This window comes from Nuphar pumila, chromosome 8, assembly GCF_984573655.1.
Source record: "Nuphar pumila chromosome 8, dmNupPumi1.hap1.1, whole genome shotgun sequence".
NCBI lineage: Eukaryota > Viridiplantae > Streptophyta > Magnoliopsida > Nymphaeales > Nymphaeaceae > Nuphar > Nuphar pumila.
This window is the reverse complement of record NC_143256.1, coordinates 113,893,261-113,913,321: the sequence shown is the minus strand read 5'-3', so window position 1 is coordinate 113,913,321 and position 20,061 is coordinate 113,893,261. Positions and strand designations below refer to the sequence as shown.

Here is a 20,061-nt window from a genome sequence, read left to right as displayed (position 1 = left end):
CGAGAGAGAATAGGGATTGGGCTGCCCCTTTTTCGTTAAGACTTTCCAAAAATCATACATTTAGGTGTTTTATGTTAGATATTAACTGTTAGAAGTGTTTATCATTGTTCATTTATTAATAAACAAGCTTTATTTCAACTGATTTGATGTAAAAATGTGGATATTTTATTAGATATCAACCACTGAATTTCTAAAATATTTAAAGAAAAACGCCTGAGCATAATGATGATTAATCAAAAACATATTTTCTTTTGAGTAAATAATGATAAACACATCTAATGGTTCAAATATAGCATAAAACACCTAAAACTATAAATTTTGAAGGATCTTAAGAGTGGCCTAATGAAAAAGGGAAAGCATAATCCCATTCACTGAACTAGATATCTAAATTTTAAACCTATACTATATTAAGTTTCAGTTGCAATCTGGATCTACATGGATTTGAAATTCATCCAACAGTGTGCTTATAATGGATCTAGTGTGGACTAATGGCGAGTCCTACACCAGCTTGTAAAAAATTGGGAACACGAATAATCTGGCCATTAAATGAGGCACTGAAGATTTTGGATCTGAATAAACTGAAGTCCTTACTCTTAGGGGTGCAAATGGATCAAATTCAGGTCAGATCCTTCAAGATCCGAATATGAAATGTCATCTGTAAATCTGGAATCAGATCCAGATCCGAAACAGATCGAAGGAGGTAATGTTGAATACGACTATGAAATACATGTTGTAATACTAGATTTAAAAAGAAAATAGAACAAAAAAACTATTTACGGGTGAAAATGCAAACGGGTCAAAATTTGATTCAGATAAACTATAGATCCGAATTAAAATTCTGATCCCAATATGAAAATAATTTGATTTCTTGTCTGAATTCACATTCAGATTTTATTTGAAGGATTCATATATGCAAATACCATGTCAAACTCAGATCTGATATTTGACCATACCGGATTCATTTTCTACCCTACTCACTCTAGGTAATACCAAACTTTGGTTTTGGTCTTAAAGAATGGATTGATCCGAATTGCAAGTAAGATGTGAAAGCAAATATTATGAGTGGGAAAGCAATTATTGTGAGTGGCTTGACATGTGGCCGTTGCGAGAGAATTGGTAGAAGCGCAGGGGTCGCTTGCTCTCACGAGTCAAAGTTGTCCATTAAATGGTTATTCATCACAAGTCTTCTAACAAACGTGAGACACGACGGACATGTGAAAGGTCGTTCACCGCATCCACATGACCCCGAACTCCATTTCTCTTGCTCTCTCACCCCGACCCTGAACCCCCATTCTCTCATCTCGCCTCTCTCACCTTTTATTTAACCTCTCTTCAATGGTCCTTTCTCTCTGGCAATCTTTTCTCAGGTCTTGATTTTGCATTTTAAACTCCAATTTTTCAGTCTATTGAGTGAATGCTTGTTAATTAGGGTTTGTTCAAGGTCAGGGTTAGTACACTCATGATTTTTTTAAGGGTTTTGTATTGTAATCGTTGATGATTAATTAGTGTTTGCTTTTCTTCTATTTTTCATTCGAAAAATCGTTTGGTGATTGATTGGTTGGTTTCATCGGTTTATGAGTAATGTGTTTCTTAGGCCCCCTTTCAAAAGTCATAGTTTTAAGTTTGTTTTACCTCACGTCTAACACCATAGATCCGATCTATAGGTTTTGTTTAGTGGGAACTGACTTTGGATCGCAGGAATCTGACCTAAACAGGTTTTTTTGGTTATCCAAAATCAATGGCTATGAAGGCACCAGTTTTTTTCCGGCTAAAAAAAATGTGTTTTTTTCATAAAAAAAAAGCATAATTCAGGAGTTGATTCACACTAAATCGAGCATGCTAAACACATTTAACAGTTCAGATCTACCATAAAACACCTAAAACTTATGGGGCAGAATGGAATAGATGGAGAAATGGGGTCTAATATGTTCAGCTCTCTCTCTCTCTCTCTCTCTCTCTTTATATATATATATATATATATATATATATATATATATATATATATATATATATATATATATATATATATATATATATATATATATAGCTGTCAACAGGTGCGGTTTGTATCGGATGTCCAATCTAAATTTTTGGGTATGGGCACGAAAAGTACCAACCCAAATAATATCTGGGTTGACTTGAACCCAACCCAAGCAATATGTGGGCCGGTTTTGGGTCATGATTTTTATTGGGTGCCTAACCCAACTCGAGTATTTTATATATATTTTTAATAAAAATAAATTTCTAAAATTATGTGAGTTCTCATTTGGATTCTATTTTCATGACCCGACAAAAGTCAAACCGGGTTATTAGTTATATGGACAGTGTACCGGTTAACCCTGACCCAACCCAACCCGTTGACAGCTGTGTGTGTGTGTGTGACAAGATTTATGTCTATGATTGCAACCCAAGATAGTTGCTGGATTGATACCGTTAAGATCTATGGCTATAGTTGCAACCCAAGATAAATGCAGTATTGATGCAATTGGTTAGAGGTTGGTTCCAAGGTTATGGAATGATGGGATGTTGCTGTTAATGCTTTTATTTATTTATTTTTGGGAAAAAGATGGTTTTAATTAGAAATTGAAAGGGTCTATGGTTTGTCCATAATAACTTTGGACAAAAACTGAATAAGTATATAAAATAAGAAAAAATAGAGGTGTACTTCAAGTCGGTTTGTCCAGAATAACTCTGCGCCAGCCAACACAACAGTGTTCAGACATGAATGTTCTACACAGGTTTGTCCGTTGTTTCACGGTTCACCTCTATATGGGTGTCAATAGAGGTTGGGCACCCTTGGACTTTCATTTTTTGTATTGGCTAGAAGGGGTTTGGCGTAGTGGGATGTGGCCCCCTAAGCTGCAAGACGGGGTTTCAAATCCTATGGGCATCACCCTCTTCTGCACAAGCCAAAGCTTGGCGACTCCATGGGGGCAAGAGGTAAGCTCCATGAGTTTTACGCTACCAGAAAAGCTGGCAGACAGAACTAGTGTGATTTACGTCTCTGATTATGGAGAAAAAAGAGAGAGAAGGTGGTGTCAGCCAGAAAAACTTGATATTCATTACAATGCATCAGGAGTGCGAAACTAATCCGGAGGTTTATGTTTCCACACCCTGTCCCCATGTATTAAGTGCAATCACATTGCACACCAAAAGTGTGCACTGCACCTGGTTGCCCTCCATGTTACTGTTGAGCCCCACAGCTGACATGCTGTACTTAGAGATGGAGGGCAGTAAGGTGTAGTGGTGCGATGTTGATTGTACCTGATCGGCCCTCATCTCTACAAACACGGTTCGTATTCTAGCCAGACTAGGACCCACATGATTATTATTGGTTATCAACCCGAATACATCGAATGTGTCCAAGCAGGACGACTATGGAGCCCACGCATTTAAATTCTGCCGGCCCCTCTTGGCAAAATGGCCTGTCACCAAGTTGCTCTGAAGATGATTGTGAAATGGAGCAACAATTTCTATTTATTGAGTTCTTTTTCCTTTATTTTCAGCTTCTTCAGAGGTTTGTCGTGAACTGGGAGAATCGCTCGAGAAGGTGGCTTCTTCGTCTTCTTCTTGTAGTGCTGAGAGATCAAGAGATATGATGAGATTACTCTCTCTCTCTCTCTCTCTCTCTTGAGCGTTTAAATTTCGCCGATGGATTGTTTTAATGAATAGGTTTTCTCAATTCTCGGGAAGTTACGGAATGCAGGATTTCTCTTTCTTGGCATATTCATTTGGAAAATAGGAAAATAACTGTGAAATTTGGTCGTTTCTCTGGTTACTTTTGTCTACTAAGAGTTCAAATGAAACTTTGTTTCCTTCTTTTTTTGTTTTTTTTCTAAAGAAGGAAAGAAGATGTATGTATCTATTGCTGTCGGCGTCAAATTTTGTTTTATTCTCGGCTGTTTTAATTTCTGATACTTATTCTGGCTTCCAATTGATTTTATAGATTTTTTATCCGGCTTCTTTTCTTTTCTGTCCTGGTGCAGGATGTCGAAATCTGGAGCACTAGATCTTGCTACAGGCATTGGAGGAAAGATGGATAGGAAGGAGGTGCTTTCGGCTGTCCATACGTATGTTGATGCATGATATAGTGGTTAACTCATAGGATGCTCTGATTGAATTCCGTATATGCACTTTTGACGCTACTTTTCTTCTTACCTACCTATTAGATTGCTTGTAGTTGATGTCATGTTTTTTCTTTATCATTATTTTTTTACATATTTGCACAATGATAAATGCTCTTATAGTTTATACATTCAGTGAATATATATATATATATAAGAGACTAGAATATGATTACTAACGTATGAACAGCAACTTTTATGAATTTTTTGTTCTTTTCTCTTAAATCTAACCGTACGAAAATGATCTACATACTTGGTTTTATAAGGACCAGCTCTTGAATCATACAATTACGATGCATAGACCAGATTTTTTCAAAGCTATAAAATCAACTACTCATAATCATCAAGCATTCAGAAATCATATTTTTTTTTATGGGAAATACACTATCCAACCATTGATTCCTAACAAATTCACCACGCCGAATACCTCTACACGGTTGGATTTGCAAAAAAGGGTTGGAAATATCCATATTATATATATATATATATATATATATATATATATATATATATATATATATATATATATATATATATATATATATATATATATATATATATATATATATATATATATATAATGATGAGAAAGCCTCATTGAAGCAAGGAAAACCTGTAATGGGGCCATTAATTACCACCCTGTCAACTTATGTGGTCTAACTTCTAAAAGCTAAAGACACCCCTGCACCAACATGGTTTGTTCCTAATCATCATCTCAAGGCCCATCCCGTTGGCCACATCAACGACCCCACGAGGGTATGTACATTCTGTATATTTTGGTAATGGCACTTGATGAACGAAGTGACAGAATTTGAAAGTTTTGGCTGTGATATGGACATGGAGTATTGTTTCGTTTAAAAGAAGTTTACACACCTGCTGTTATATAAATGAGTGATTGGAACCATCGTATTTAATAAATAAGCGGTCCATCCTAGGGGTGTAACTGGTTTGGGTATACCCGTCCGGACCAATATTGGTGGACCCATGGGTTTGAGGTGGGTTCAAAATATAGATCTGTAGCGAAAATGGGTTGGGTTTTGGGTATTATAAATGAAGACTCTAACCCAAATGTACCTGACCTGATTATGTACTCAGATTCAAATGGTTCTCCATATTTTAAAACCGAACCCGGCCCATTTATGCACCCAAACCTTTGTACCCGAACTGATTATACATCCGAACCCGAACCAATCCATACCCAACCCGATTATATACATGAACGGATTTGTACCCAAACCCACTTCATACCCGATCCATCTAAAAGTTTCTAATTGGTAAATATTATATATTCAAATAAACATTTAAAGATGTTGATAAACTTTAATTAATAATCTAAACTTTCATTCATTTTTTCATATACTTTCTATTGCCCTTTTGGCATGAAAATTGTGGGTTGAAGTGAATCCCTGAGTAATACTGGAGAACTCATTGAATTTGATACATTTTCAATATGATATATGCATGTTATATTCATATTTTGACATTACTTAGAATAGTTATTAATCTTATATTTTATGAGCATGTAATTTCCTTAATAAACAGTTGATTCTATTAATTTACAAATATTTTATTAGTGTGTAACTAGGTCTAGAATCACAGATCATATCAAGATCCGAGCTAAACCCTGAACCTGTTAAGACCCGAACCCGTTAAGACCCGAACCCGTTAACCTATATGGGTCTACTTCTTTCAGTCATACCCAGACCCGAACTTGCCCCCAATCAAAATGAGTCTACTAAAGACCCCAACTTAATATACCCAACATGGATGTACCCGACCCCATGTATACTCAAACCCGTTAACCCATATAGGTTCACAGTTTTTAGCTGTACCTGAACCCGAATTAGATTGGGTTAGGTTTGGTGTTACTTTTAGACCTGATTTAGAATCGGGTCTGATAAGACCCAACCCCCGGTTACACCCCTAGCCCGTCCTAACGGACGGGTAAAAATAAGGTGAAATATACGGATGGTTAACGGAAAAGCATCCAATAAATATCTGACAAGTTTTTTCTTCTTTGACCAGCTGTTTGGTTAACTTAAAAAATTAAATTGTTAGTAGTAAGTATGGTTAAGAAAGATTTTTCTTTGTAGAGGTCCTCAACATCATAAGCTTTAGACTCATGTTGTTTCTTTAGGCTAATCGATATTAACGTGACATTGAAGTTATTTTCATATTCTGGTCCCTTTTATCTTGTGCCTTGTTCTTGATTTTGGAGCCGTTCACCATAAAAAAAATCAAAAATTAAAAAGAACTTTTTGTGTAGCGGTTTGTTGTAGATGAGATCTGTAGGTTGTTTCACCAAAGAAAGAAATCTGAGAAAAAAAAACTAGTGGTTTTATTGTTATTACTCACGCAAGTATGATGAAACATCAGCAAACCTATTTAAGAACATGAGTGTCAAAGGTTCGGTTTTGGTTAGGACCCAGGTGAAATTAGATTTGGATTCGATTTTGGGTATGGTCTTGGATCCGGACTCAGGTCTAATCAGAATCACTATAAGAGAAACCATACCCGGACTCGATAAGAACCAAACCCAGACCATACCTGGTAAAATGATATTTTTATCAATTATACATTGAAAAATTGTGGGTCTTAATCGAAACTCAGATTGAGCCCAGACCGGATAAAATAATACCCTGATCCAAGTATCAATCAGACGGGTCTGAACCTGGGTCTTAATCAGGTCTTCTTATTTATCACCGTACCCAGACACTATAGGGTTTAGTCCTGGTCGGATCCGTAAACCCGAACCCAGTTGACACCCTAGCCAATTAAACTATACAAAAACTGTACCCATTTAAAAAAAAAGACAGTTGTCAGAAAAGAAAAGAAGAGACATTAATTCTTTGGGCTTGATCACTGGTGTTAGTACGAGGTTCACAATGAATTATGACGAACAACTGTGAATCGGGAGAAATAAATATTACAATGCTACAGTACCAGACCAAAGTGAATCCTTCATATCACTACTTACAGTAATGCAAAAGAAAAACCTAAGGCCAAATGAAAACAAAAACTCTTTTGGCATCTTTTCAATGTTCCCTTTTTAAACCCTTGTTTCGTGTTCAGTGTCAAGTGATTGGCTAAGTCTATAATTTTCACAAAATTTTGTTTCTCGATTAAATGGCCACTTTTCTAATTAAGAACCAAAATGCAGGAAAACATGAAGAAAGGACTCTACAAACAAATTAAATGGCTACTCTTTTGGGATGAATACTCTCTTTCTCTCTATCTTTCTCTTTTGTTTACCACTTGGTGGTTCGTTTGGATGGCCCGCAACGATGCTGTTTTTCGAGAATCTTTGGTTCACATTAATCTTTTTGTGCAAAAAAACCTAGTAAATGTTTACGCGATTCTGCATATTCATATTCTCGATCTTAGGTTTTTTCTTACTGTTGCTTCGCTCTCTTCGGACATTATTGATTTTTTGGCTCTTGCGTGCTTGTTTTTTGTTTGTTTTGCTCATGCTTATTTCTGTTTGTTTTTGTTGTTTTGCTTTTGTTTTCTTTGGGTTCAACTCTGTTGACTCTTTCTGTGGATATGTTGAAATCGTGTTTGGGCTCTCTCTCTCTCTCTTAATTTAGTGGAGTTATTATTGGACTCTCTCTCTCTCTCATCTTCCAGTTTTCTATCTTAATTTAGAGGAGTTATTATTGGACTCTCTCTCTCTTTGTTTTCTATTTTGTTCGGTTCATGGGTTCAACATTTTGTTGATCTTCATCAAGTATTAATGTTGATCTTCTTTCGGCTCTCTCTCTCTCTCTCTCTCTCTCTCTCCCTTGTGCGTAACAGCATTGCTAAACAATTTTGAAAAAGACAACCACATCCCATAAAATGTTTGTGTCATTTTTAAGATGTTTTCATAGCAACACATTTTTGTACACAATTGCCCCTCTTCTGTCTTTAAGTAGTGTAGAAGTATAGATAGAAGAAAGGGAGCACAGTAGAAGTATCTCTCTTGACGTATCATGAGTTGATAAAATGATGATATTGGGCATAGTTCAAAATGTGGAGATTTTTTCCATAACTTGTGAAAATCTTGAAAGAAACATAGTGCAAAATTACAAAGTTGAAAAATCTTGCTTTACAGAATGTCACAAAAGCAAAAGTTGTAACTCTGCTGTTCAGAGACAGCATGGTCCATGTCATATTTGCTAGTTTAGAGGGACAGACAACTATCCATTTTGACCATCGTTCAATAGCTCTGAAGAAAACATCCAGAAATTCAAAGTTAAAAAAGGAAGGTCTTTGGCCATGTTACCTTTGAGTCTTTTAGAGGGGCGATAAGTCAGTGCTGGACGCTTTGGACACTTAATACTGACGCCGATACTTCTAGACACTTGATTTTTTTACATACAAGTGTCTAAGAAAAAATACACTTAGTTTTGCCCGTTCAACGCTTTTAAGTGTCTCAAACATGAAGTCGGACACTTCATGTCAACCTTGTTTAAACCATGCTTTTAAGTGTCTTAAACATGAAGTCGAACACTTGCTATAAAAAGGGCCTTCTCTCTCTCTCTCTCTCTCTCTCTCTCTCTTAAGTAGATGGTTAGGGGTGTAATCAGTTCGGGTGCTGCTAGAAATTGTGGACCCATATGGGTTAACTGGTTCGGGTAAGTATCTGATTGGGTATAATAGTAGTATGAAAACCCCATTGGCTGCCATGCATTGGTAAGAATATATTACAATTTATGCCATTTGGAGAACACAATTTGGTACATTGCTTGATTTATGTGGTCTTGGCTTTGGGATGAAGGGATCACCTTGACTCACTACAAGAAATAACAACCTTTTCACTGGCAGTATTTTGCTTAGAGCCAGTGAAAAACTGTTTTTTACTGGCGAATTATGCACTGCGCCACTAAATTTCATTGTTTCTGGCGCGTTACAATGTTGCGAAACTTGACCCCTTCACTCTCGTGGTCTAACAGTACTACATAGTCGTATTCTATAACCAGAGGTAATCAGGTGAAGACTCTTGCTTAGATACTGAACACAATGATATATTATTATTATTACATTTTTTTCAAGTGTTATCCAAAGAAAAAAAATTAAATTTTTCATAAGCATCAGATACTGGTCTCTAGTAGTTGATATTCTGTTTGTCATCCTCATATTGTGGATTTCACTGTTAATTTTTTCTTGTATTTATTTCTCTTGTTTATTTGCACTATGCAAATAATAATCTGCATATTTATAGCCTTGTTTACATAATTTGACCTTTTGTTCTTCTGATATATTAGATATGAGAAATATCATGCTTCTTTTGGAGGTGAAGAGGAGGACAGAAAATCTAATTATGAAGAATTGGTAATATTTCTGTTTAAACCAAAAAAAAATTTGTGTATAGATTTGGTATTTCCTTCCCTTTTATTTTTAATTCCTTTTTTTTATGCTTTTAGTTTTTTCATTATTATAATTTTTAGTGATTAAGCTATTGACCACTAAAAGCCATAGTTCTTACAACAGCACTTGCATTTCTGATTTGTGAATTTTCTCTGGTTGTGAATTAATAGTATCCCAAACATTGAATGAGTTGGCCCAAGTTGATTCCCTTCTTTTGAAATTTTTATATTTTTTGTCATGTTCAGTTAGTTTGATAATCTATTTTAAGAAATAAATATCAAGAATTTCTGCTTGCTTCTACTTATTCCACTCCTGGGTATTGTATAGATACATACCAGTGTTACAAATCAAATGGATACACTTTCTTCAGCTAGTTTGCAATTTCAAGGAACGATATGTGCCATTGAGTATTGAATTATTTTCAAGTGCATGTAATCAAATATCTTTTTAAAACTTTGAAGTAATATCATTAAAATCTTATTGGACCTCAAAACATTGTCTGTAAGTCAAATGGAGAAATAAGATTTGACCAGTTTGACTACACTAAAACTTGTTGAGCTTAGTTACAGAAAAATTTTGTGAGCCTGGATAAATGCCTACTTAATCACAATGTTAATGTGTCCGAGTTCTATCAAGCAACCAAGCCACCGATTAAATAATGGAAGGCAAAAGGAAAAGAAAAATGCAACTGGAGTTGATGGGGAACTAAATATTTTCTTTCTCATGCACTGTCTTTGGTGGATCAGCAAAACTGTAGATTTGACTTGATTTTAGACTTTTTTTCCAAGGGAATTGGTGTAATTAAATGTTAATAGGAACCTTTCTGATTTCATATAGGGTGATTTTCCCTTATCTAATTTAATATTGGTAACAGTTAACTAGAGAATTTCAGTATCACACCATAATATATGCAACAACAAAAAGCAAAAAACTTTTTTTTTCACAAAAGATGTGGAAACCACCATCAAGATCGAGGACGTAGTCTCGTACGGCTAAGTCTGCGGTACTTACAGTCATTGTCTCGATGGTGTAAACCCGTGGTACACCCCATGTGCTTGGGGGCCGGCAAGCTGTGACTGAGCAAGGGCTTATCCCTTGTCTTGAATAATGTCAGGGGCTGATGCTCATGGGAATGGAACCCTGACCACCCACCAAATGGCAAGCTCCCCTCCACTCGCCAAACCCTTTGGGGCTAACAAAAAGCTAAAACTTAAAATATATTAATGTTTACATTGCTTAATGGACATTTAGTTTATACCAAGGTTACCATATTAGGAAGTGGAAGTGGGAAATGATACGGGAAAGCAAGAAGCGATGCAATTTAAAATGTATAGGAAGCGGGAAGTGAGGAATAATATATATATATATATATATATATATATATATATATATATATATATATATAAGAATTGAATGGGAATCAAAATGACACACAAATAAAAACTTAAATAAAAGTGACTAATATTAAACTTCAATGATTTTTTAGTGTAAAAATTAAATTTTTAACAAAATCTAAAAATGATGACTACCAATTTAGACAACGTACATGGAAGTGAGTGGGAAAAGTGAGAAAACACATAAAAATATGAAAAGTTAAGAAAACATATAAGAAGAATAGATGAAGCGTGTGGAAAGCATAGGAAAAGCGTGGGAGAATCAAAGTTCTCATCAGGTTTCGGAAGCGAGGAGTATTGTGCTTCTGAAGCGAGTTTTCAGGAAGAGTTTTCGAGAAGCGAGCATCCTACGTGTCTAAGAAGCTTTCGGTAACTTTGGTTTATACTACTACAACACGGATAATGATAGTTTTGTGCTATCTTTGCAATTTGTTCAGTTTTTGAATCTTAATCAGTATTTCGCTTAACATATAAGCACCTTTTTCTGTTGCAATTTGCATTTGATGTGTTTTTCTCGTTTCTGTACCAGGTGAAGATATATTTTGATCTTACGACATGCTTCTTTGAATTTACTTGGGGAGAGTCCTTTCATTTTGCTGCTAGGTTTGCAATCCTACTTTTCTTACATTGATCAATACGCTTTTGCTAAGTTCATATGTGCATGCATTCACTTTTCTTGAGTACAACAACACATGTAAGAGGATTCTTGCAGAAAACAGCAGAGTTAACTTTTCGTTTTTAGTTGCCCATATCTTTGTGTTCAATGTTTTGTTTAAGTGACCTGCAACTCTTGCATTTTGCAGGTGGAAAGGAGAATCTTTTCGGGAAAGTATAAAGCGTCATGAACACTTTCTTGCTTTACAACTTCGTTTAGAACCCGGAATGAAGGTGCATCTAGAAAATATTTGTTCAGTAACCATTGGCAAGTTCCTCCTATTCTTCTATGTAGTTGGTGGTCTGGAAGTGAAATGTGTTTTGGCTGCAGGTGTTAGATGTCGGTTGTGGTATTGGAGGACCACTTCGAGAAATTGCTAGATTCAGGTATTTTCGATGCATAACTCTATTTTAGGTATCAGAACTCTTCTTTTTAGTATTATGTATTCATGATGATCGATGATTCTATTTGGATTTATACACATTTAACTTAGAGTTCATGACATAAAAATGTTTTACCACGACAGTAACCCATGTGGTCAATAGGGTCTTGTGCCTGGCTGATGGCCGAGGGTCCAATCGGTTGGGGCATGTAAGACTCGATGGTTGAGTCCTCAACCTGGAGTTTTACCTCATACGAAGGTGGGCCCATCTAGGTGAGGGTTTTCCTTTGTCATCAAAAAGAAAAACTTAGAGAAAAGCATAGTTAGAATTTAATTTTGTTGGTGAATGGAACTAGGGCATTGGTGAATAATAAGAGGAAATTATTTCTTCTCTTGTTTTTTAGTGTGGAGTAGCCAAAGAATTGCCAGAAGTCTATACCACCACTTTATCCTTCATATTTTCTAGTAGATGGTGAATTACCTTCCAACATGGAACTAACTATTTGGACATCATGGGTCTTGCTACAGATAGCCTTCGAAATAAAACTCCGAAATGTAGAAAATATTATATTTGCCCATTCTCAAAATTTCCAATTTTATTCAATTATTTTAGATGTTCATGACATAAAAATGTTTTATAGATTTCTTATTTTAGTACTTTTTATGTGTTAAATTTATGGACTTCTTCATTGCATTGAAACTGTAGAGGTAAATTTTACTCATCTATGTTAGTTGTATGTTGATATAATCCACAGAAAGAATATAAAAGGTTTATCTTTTTATTGCCATATTTGCAGTCATGTATATATTACAGGGTTGAACATCAGTGAATACCAGATATCAAGAGCAAATGTAAGCCTTCATTCTTTTTTGGTTGCTTTGTGAGTTTGAACATATGGTTATAGAGTTTGGTTTTGAAAATTTAATAAACATTTCAAGCTATTGCTTGATTGGGAATTGTAATGGAATAATTGTGTGCCTTTTTAAAGCTTGGTTTGAAGAGGTTAATGTGCATGTGCACGCACGCACACACAAAAGAAGCAGAACATAGCAGTATCTCAGAACATTATAGAAGAAGTGACTTTTTTTGCAGAAAATTACAGAATAACAAAAAATTAAAATTGATAAAAATTGCATGATCACACACACACACACACACACACACACACACACACATATATATATATATATATATATATATATATATATATATATATATATATATATATATATATATATATATATATATAGAGAGAGAGAGAGAGAGAGAGAGAGAGAGAGAGAGAGAGAGATTCAGTGTATTTGAGATGTTAGACAGTCTGAAACCAATGGTATCTTATGCACATGACCAAAATGTGTTGTTTTGGGAAAATGTAGTAACCTTGTATTGAGAAAAAGAAGTTCTTTATATGCACTTGCAAGTTCCAGAGTTTCCAGTATGCCCTTTCTTTTTATACATAAAGACAGGACCCTATTATTTGACCTCGAAGCTTATTGTGCTAAGTTGCTCATGACAAAACAGGTGCTTAACCGTGTGAATGGAATGGACAAGCTCTGTAATCTTGTAAAGGTTTGTTTCCTTAAATATGGTTGCCATCTTTTCTTCTTCTCTTGCCAATATTTCATTTTCCTCTTTTTCTTTACTTTGTTGTTTTAGGGTTTAAACTCTATTCAAGTAGTAGTATAGTTTTGTATGCCCATGGAGTTTTACACAGCCCAGATGGTGACCGTAGGTACAGCAGGCTAAGACCAGCGCCACCAGGAATCCGATCCTGGATGTGGTTTCTCCATTCAATTAACAACAAAAAACAACATAATTTTGCGCAGATCATGTTTGAGAGACATGACATGAAAAATTATTAACTTCTCATGTTTTTGCCATAGGCTGACTTCATGAAAATGCGTTTTCCTGACAATACTTTTGATGCAATATATGCAATTGAAGCCACCTGCTATTCTCCAGATGCAGTATGTGTTCTCATGGCCTTGCTAGGCTTTTTTCTTTCTTTGTCCTTTAATATAATAGTGTAGATCACTGAATGTTGATTGATATGATTCTCTAATTTAACTTGATGATATAATTTGGTGGAAACAGGGTAAATGCTATAAGGAGGTCTACAGAGTTTTAAAGCCCGGTCAGTGTTTTGCTGCATATGAGTTATGTATGACAAACTCCTACGATCCCAACAACCCTGAACACCAGAAAATAAAGGTGATGACCTGAAATGAAGTTATTCAGTGCATACATTTTTTCACGCCCTATTGGTGATCATGTTTATGTTCATATATATATATATATATATATATATATATATATATATATATATATATATATATATATATATATATATATATATATATATATATATATATATATATGTAGCACTGTATTTTCTAGAATGTGACTGAAATGGGATCCACTAAAGTTGTCTCCTAAAACCCCTGAAATTTTGAAGGGAAACGTGGAGAATTACTACATAAGAAGCTTCAGGATATTTGATGGCTAACCCATCTAGTTGAAGGCAGTTTGCACACTAAATTAACTGCTTCCCATTTTTTATTAATCGCTTTTAAAAGCTATAATTATTTTCTTCTTTTCTGTAAATAATTCAATATCTTCTCAATGCATCAGTGGCATCAGACTGGTTGTATGGATTATTTGCATTTAATCTAAAACCTACTGAAATATTGTAAAACTTTTCGCAAAGAACCATACATCCAATAGGAAAGATGATATTAATATTTGTTTAATCCGGTAAGGCCTAAGCACAAACAGAATGAGACATTCTTTTCTTTTTCTTTTTCTTTTTCTTTTTCTTTCATGACAGGAGGATTTAGAGCTTGGTATTGGCGTTCCAGTTTTAAGAACAACTGGGCAGTGCCTGGATGCTTTGAAGCAGGCTGGCTTTGAGGTAACACTTCATGCTTCGTTGGCCTTATACTTTGTTGGCTTTTATTTTTTTCTTATATTTATGACATGAAGAAACTGCACCTGGCACAAAGACCTGGTCGCACTAGCGCAAGTAGACATATAAATGTCAGCATCAAACATAAAAACCTAGATACAATTGGTTCTTGGTTGACGTGCAGGTTTTGAGAGAGATGGATCTTGCATTGAGTTCTCCTGTTCCCTGGCATTCGACAATTGATTCGAGTATTTTCGCTGTTGGTACCTTGCCTGTAGCAGCGCTCGGTCGTTTCATTACTAAGGCCATGGTACTAATATCTATTTTTTACTTTTTTTGAAAACTAGCAATCCATGCTTAATAAAGGATGTTCTTTTCTTACTAACTTGGTTTGTTTATTTTCATTTAGTTTATCTGGAAATTTGATAACATGCGAAAATAGTCATCTATTTATGCAATAACTTTCACTAGATGGTAGACATACAATATACACTAGTGCCCACACTGAAGGTTTGAGCCCATTCAAGTAGGCAACTACTTGGACTCTGTGTTTAAGCTTGCATCATTATTTTATGTAGTGCAAGGACCTGTTTCTGGTACTTACATCCCTTACCTTGATGTCACCTGATATTTGGCAAAAGTCAGGCGTACGTAGTATGCAAAAGGTGTTGCTAAAAATGGGATTGTGCTTGATTGGTTTTGATTAGACACCCAACTACAAAGACTGTTTGTGGTTCAGCTCTTGATCTATGCACATTGAGTACCAAGTTTAAGAAAAGTCCAGGTGCTATTGGGATTAAGGGTGGACATCGGGTCGTGTCTGGCCGGCCCGATCCAGACCCTATTAGAGCCTGACATTCTCGACATGAATTTCAGTTTGCCGAGACCCCGACTTTATTTATTTGAACTCCGGTATCAGGGCTTTACCCAAAACCCACCGAATAAGAAAATGGGTCGGGTCAGAGAAAAGTAACCCAAGAGCCCAAAAACCCAAGGTTGTATGTTTCAAGGACCCTTTATCTATAGGTTTAGGAAAGGTCTTTCCTTTTCTCCTTGATCAATATGGGACCTATACCAGAAACATACCTTTTCAATGTTTGCTTAAAAGTATAAAAGAATATCAATACTCTTTGTTTTGAGAAAGAGAATATGACTTTATATGAGAGAGATAAAGAGGACATTAATAGTAATGTACTTATTAAAGGTGGCTTTTACATTAATACCTTAAGGAAGAACACTCATATGAATGGATTGAAGGAAGTTGAAGGCTCTCCATTAGCTATAAAAGGAATAGCCTTCTACTACTTTAACACATACACTCATTAAAATCCAAACGGGTTTATGTTGTGGATTTAATAAAACATGACCCATTATGTGATTCAATATTTAGTTTAATAGGTTCTATGAGAGACCCACTGAGGCCTGGACCCAAGCTCGAGCTTGGCAATTTTCCTACAAGTTTCTCAAGAGGGGGGCCGAGCCTGACCGGAGTCAGCCAGGTACTTGAGAGCCCGCGGGCTTCCCAACCCGATGTCCACCTAGTTGGGACTTTGGTGTCTTAACTTGGCCCTGTTTTATGACTTGGGCCCAACTTCAAAAGAATAAGAGTTTTCTATTCTTTCCAATTTTAGCAATGGTTAGTTAATATTGACCCATGTAACATGGGTACTTCTACCAACCTCTTGTATCCATGTCATATATATCCATACTCACACTTGGGAACATCAGGTATGGGTCAACTGAGTCTTGGACTTGACTCAACTCATTCTATTTATTTGATAAAATGCATCATCTATCATAAAACACCTAAAACTGTCATCTAGCATAGAACACCAAAAAATGTGATTTTTGGAGGGTCATAACTTTGACCTGATGGAAAAAATGAATAGGATAATCCTCTCTCTCTCTCTCTCTCTCTCTCTCTCTCTCTCTCTCTCTCTCTCTCTCTCTCTCTCTCTCTCTCTCTCTCTCTCTATCTATCTATCTATCTATCTATCTATCTATCTATATATATATATATATATATATATATATATATATATATATATATATACCGAATAGAAACCATATACTCGGTCGGGTACACACACACATATATACTCGACCCAAACTTATATTGGTAGACCCATGAGTTTGGGTCCGCTACAAAATATACCCATAGTGAAAATGGGTCAGGTCTTGGGTATTGTAAATGAAGGCCCAAACCAGAATGGATCCAACCTGATTATGTATCTGGGCTCAAATGGTTCTCCATATTTTAAAACTGAACCAACCCAAACTGATTATACACCTGAATCGACCCATACCCGAACCCACTTCACACCTGATCCATTTGAAAGTTTCTAATTGGTAAATATTATATCTTCAATTAAACATTTAAAGCTGTTAATAAGCTTAGAATTAATATGCATTGCATTTTTGTAATCTAAACTTTACTTTTTTGCATATACTTCCTATTGCCCTTTTGGCATGGAAATTTTGGATCGAAGTGCATCCCAAAATAATACTTGAGAACTCATTGAATTTGATATAGTTTTTAATATGATATATCATTCTTTTTGTTTCAACCTAAAATGTTTGGCCAGTATGAATAAGGGTCCACAACTTCTAGTTGTACCTGACCCCGAATTAGATTGTGTCGGGTTTGGGTCTTACTATTAGACTCGATTCAGAATTGGGTCTGATAAGACCTGGTCCAAACCCAAACTATCACATGATCCAGAACTTGTTTTCGACTAAAAAATGCTATGAGATCATATCTATAGGGTCTGATCAATAAAAAAATTAAAGAAATTTGAAAAATTAAATCTTCTATTAGGTGCACCTTTTATATATATATATATATATATATATATATATATATATATATATATATATATATATATATATATATATATATATCCATACCCGCATACCCGTTATTTTTTTGGCGAATGGATATATCAGCACAACCAAAGGCTTATGATTGTTTATCATCTATGAATCCAGATCAAGACTTTTGAATACGTAGGCTTGGCACCTAAAGGAAGTCAGCGTGTTGCAGCACTTCTTCAAAAGGCTAAGGAGGGTCTTGATGCAGCTGCAAGGTGAGTTATATCGATAATCATAACATAGAATTATAATCAACATTCAGTTTATAATATCAAGTGAATTGTTTTTGTTTTTTCTTTTGCTGTGTACCAACATACTTTGTTGCATGACCTATAGTTTCTTGCATGCGTGCATGCACATATGCACACAAGCAAACTCAAGGAGTGCAAAATAAACATTATAAAGACATGAAAGTTTAGCACTTTGCATGGACTGTCAAACATGAAAAGTAGCCATTTAGATTTCTAGTGGGCTCACATCTCATCAAGAAACAGTCCATTTAGTCATGAATCATAAATCATTGTAACGAAACTACATCCCTTGTTAACTGTTATCTAAACATTTATTTCTTATCTTTTTCAGGAAAGAGCTCTTCACTCCTTTGTACTTCTTCCTGGTTCGGAAGCCCTTATCGCCCTCCTAAAAAGATGTGCATGCGGTTCGCCAAACTTTAGGCCAAATTTTATGGATGTGGTTGTAGCATTATTGTCTATGCTGAATTGCGTAAGATGTGACATCCTGCAAGACAGTGTCGTCCTTTCAGCATTTGTGTTTCTTTTTCTTTCGTTTTTGTGACTAGATTGCATTGAGTGATGTTTCAATGCAAGGACTTGTATGTTTTTGTCTAAAAAGTTGTCAACGTTTTAGTAATTTGTGGTGATCATAATTTTCAGTGTTTTGAATGGTAGTTGATGTTAAGTAATTGTTTCAAAATTATAGAAACTTAGTTGTGGTTGACTTTTTTTACACAGAATTTCAGTTCTCATATCTGATCATTGTAAAGAATCAAACACACAATTTCTCATATTTGATCATTGTAAAGAATCAAAGACACAATTTCTGAGAATGCAACGCACGCAACATTTTTACATGGTTCTTATATCGTGACCTATGTCCACGGAAAATACTCTCTCTTTCTCTGCTTATGCATAGAGGAAGGAGGATAACTTTAACTAAATAACAAGAGAGATTTTGTTTAAGTCACTCATTAGTATAATCCACCGTGGGAAGGACTCTACAATTAATAAGCTTCTTAGAGTCTATACAAGATTGATCTCCCTGATGGAGAGGAGTCTCACTGGGTGTCCCACCTAGATCTTATGTACTTATGTTAGATCTGACAAGATTGACCTCATCTTGAAGACCAATCGAGATTTTACGCCCTTGATTCGTGCATAGGTGTTGAATAGTTATGGACAAATAGGGTTGCAAATGAATCGATGGTGGGTTGACTCAGGTTAGACTGGATGTGGTATTTGAATAGTGTCTCTGGCTTTGTATTTGGATATGAATTGGACCTATAATGAAGTTTCAGATATGTTGGAAAATGAGATACTATGGTACTGGATCCAGTGAATACAGATAAAATCTATTATTTTAACTGGAAATTGAGAAGCTGGTCACTCAGACCCAACTCTGACTTGGATCTGATTATGTATGCTTATCCGGAATTCTGACAAGGATATTAATATACCCAACTATTTATGTTATCGATCTGACCCCAGACTAGGATATATACTATCCAAATCGACATGGCGGTTCAGTTTAGACCCAGGTTAGAACCTGACCCATTTGTGTCTACCAACTGCGGTGAACAATTTGGATCCAATTTTTACTAAAGGCAGGTTTTGAAGCAAGGGATGTTATTGGTATGAGGGGGTCTGATTTCTGACTGAACGAAACCCATTTGGTCAGGTTTGGTAACAGTTTTCACATTGAAATGGGTAATTGGGTTGGATTCGGTATTGACCCATCGGGTTCAGTATCAGATTTAATTTTACAACAGAAACTGAAAAGACGTTTGACATTGGGAACAAAGTATTTACACATCTTCTTACACTCAATAGGTAAGCAAACAAGTAATGTGGTTCAAGAAAAAAAGAAAAATTCAACAGAAGTATCTGCTACTACCATTCAAATTAAAACTCCCACATTGAAAAAACCCAGTATCTCGGTATTCAAACCAAGCAAATTAAATGGATCCTGAAATAAAATTATGATCAAAATATTATGAAAAACACTGTCTTTAACTTTGTAATATATCCTGTAAGATACTGGTATATAATCTGTAATGGGTTACATATTAAACCCAGAAGTATCTAGGTCTAGAGTTGACCTTAGGAAGATGAGGACCTGTCAGGGCCACAGAGAAATCTGTAAA

The 20,061-nt window shown here is 35.5% G+C and overlaps 1 protein-coding gene across 3 annotated transcripts; it reads left to right on the top strand.

The window, feature by feature from the left end:
- The first annotated feature begins 2,649 nt into the window (after window positions 1-2,649).
- On the top strand, window positions 2,650-18,558 carry LOC149830285 (cycloartenol-C-24-methyltransferase-like). Of its 3 annotated transcripts, none has more exons than XM_090016420.1 (15): window positions 2,650-2,738; window positions 3,507-3,550; window positions 3,987-4,070; window positions 9,371-9,437; window positions 11,397-11,470; window positions 11,671-11,755; window positions 11,853-11,908; window positions 12,702-12,756; window positions 13,427-13,474; window positions 13,789-13,872; window positions 14,000-14,116; window positions 14,733-14,816; window positions 14,995-15,120; window positions 17,799-17,896; window positions 18,264-18,558. In XM_090016420.1, the coding sequence occupies exons 3-15, from the start codon at window positions 3,988-3,990 to the stop codon at window positions 18,322-18,324; spliced, it is 1,038 nt and encodes a 345-aa protein (XP_089872546.1). In that variant the 5' UTR covers window positions 2,650-2,738; window positions 3,507-3,550; window position 3,987; the 3' UTR covers window positions 18,325-18,558. The 3 variants fall into 3 exon arrangements, with proteins under 3 accessions (XP_089872546.1, XP_089872545.1, XP_089872544.1); XM_090016418.1 differs by lacking the exon at window positions 2,650-2,738 and adding an exon at window positions 2,807-2,940; XM_090016419.1 differs by lacking the exon at window positions 3,507-3,550 and having other exon boundaries at window positions 2,701-2,738.
- Window positions 18,559-20,061: the final 1,503 nt, after the last annotated feature.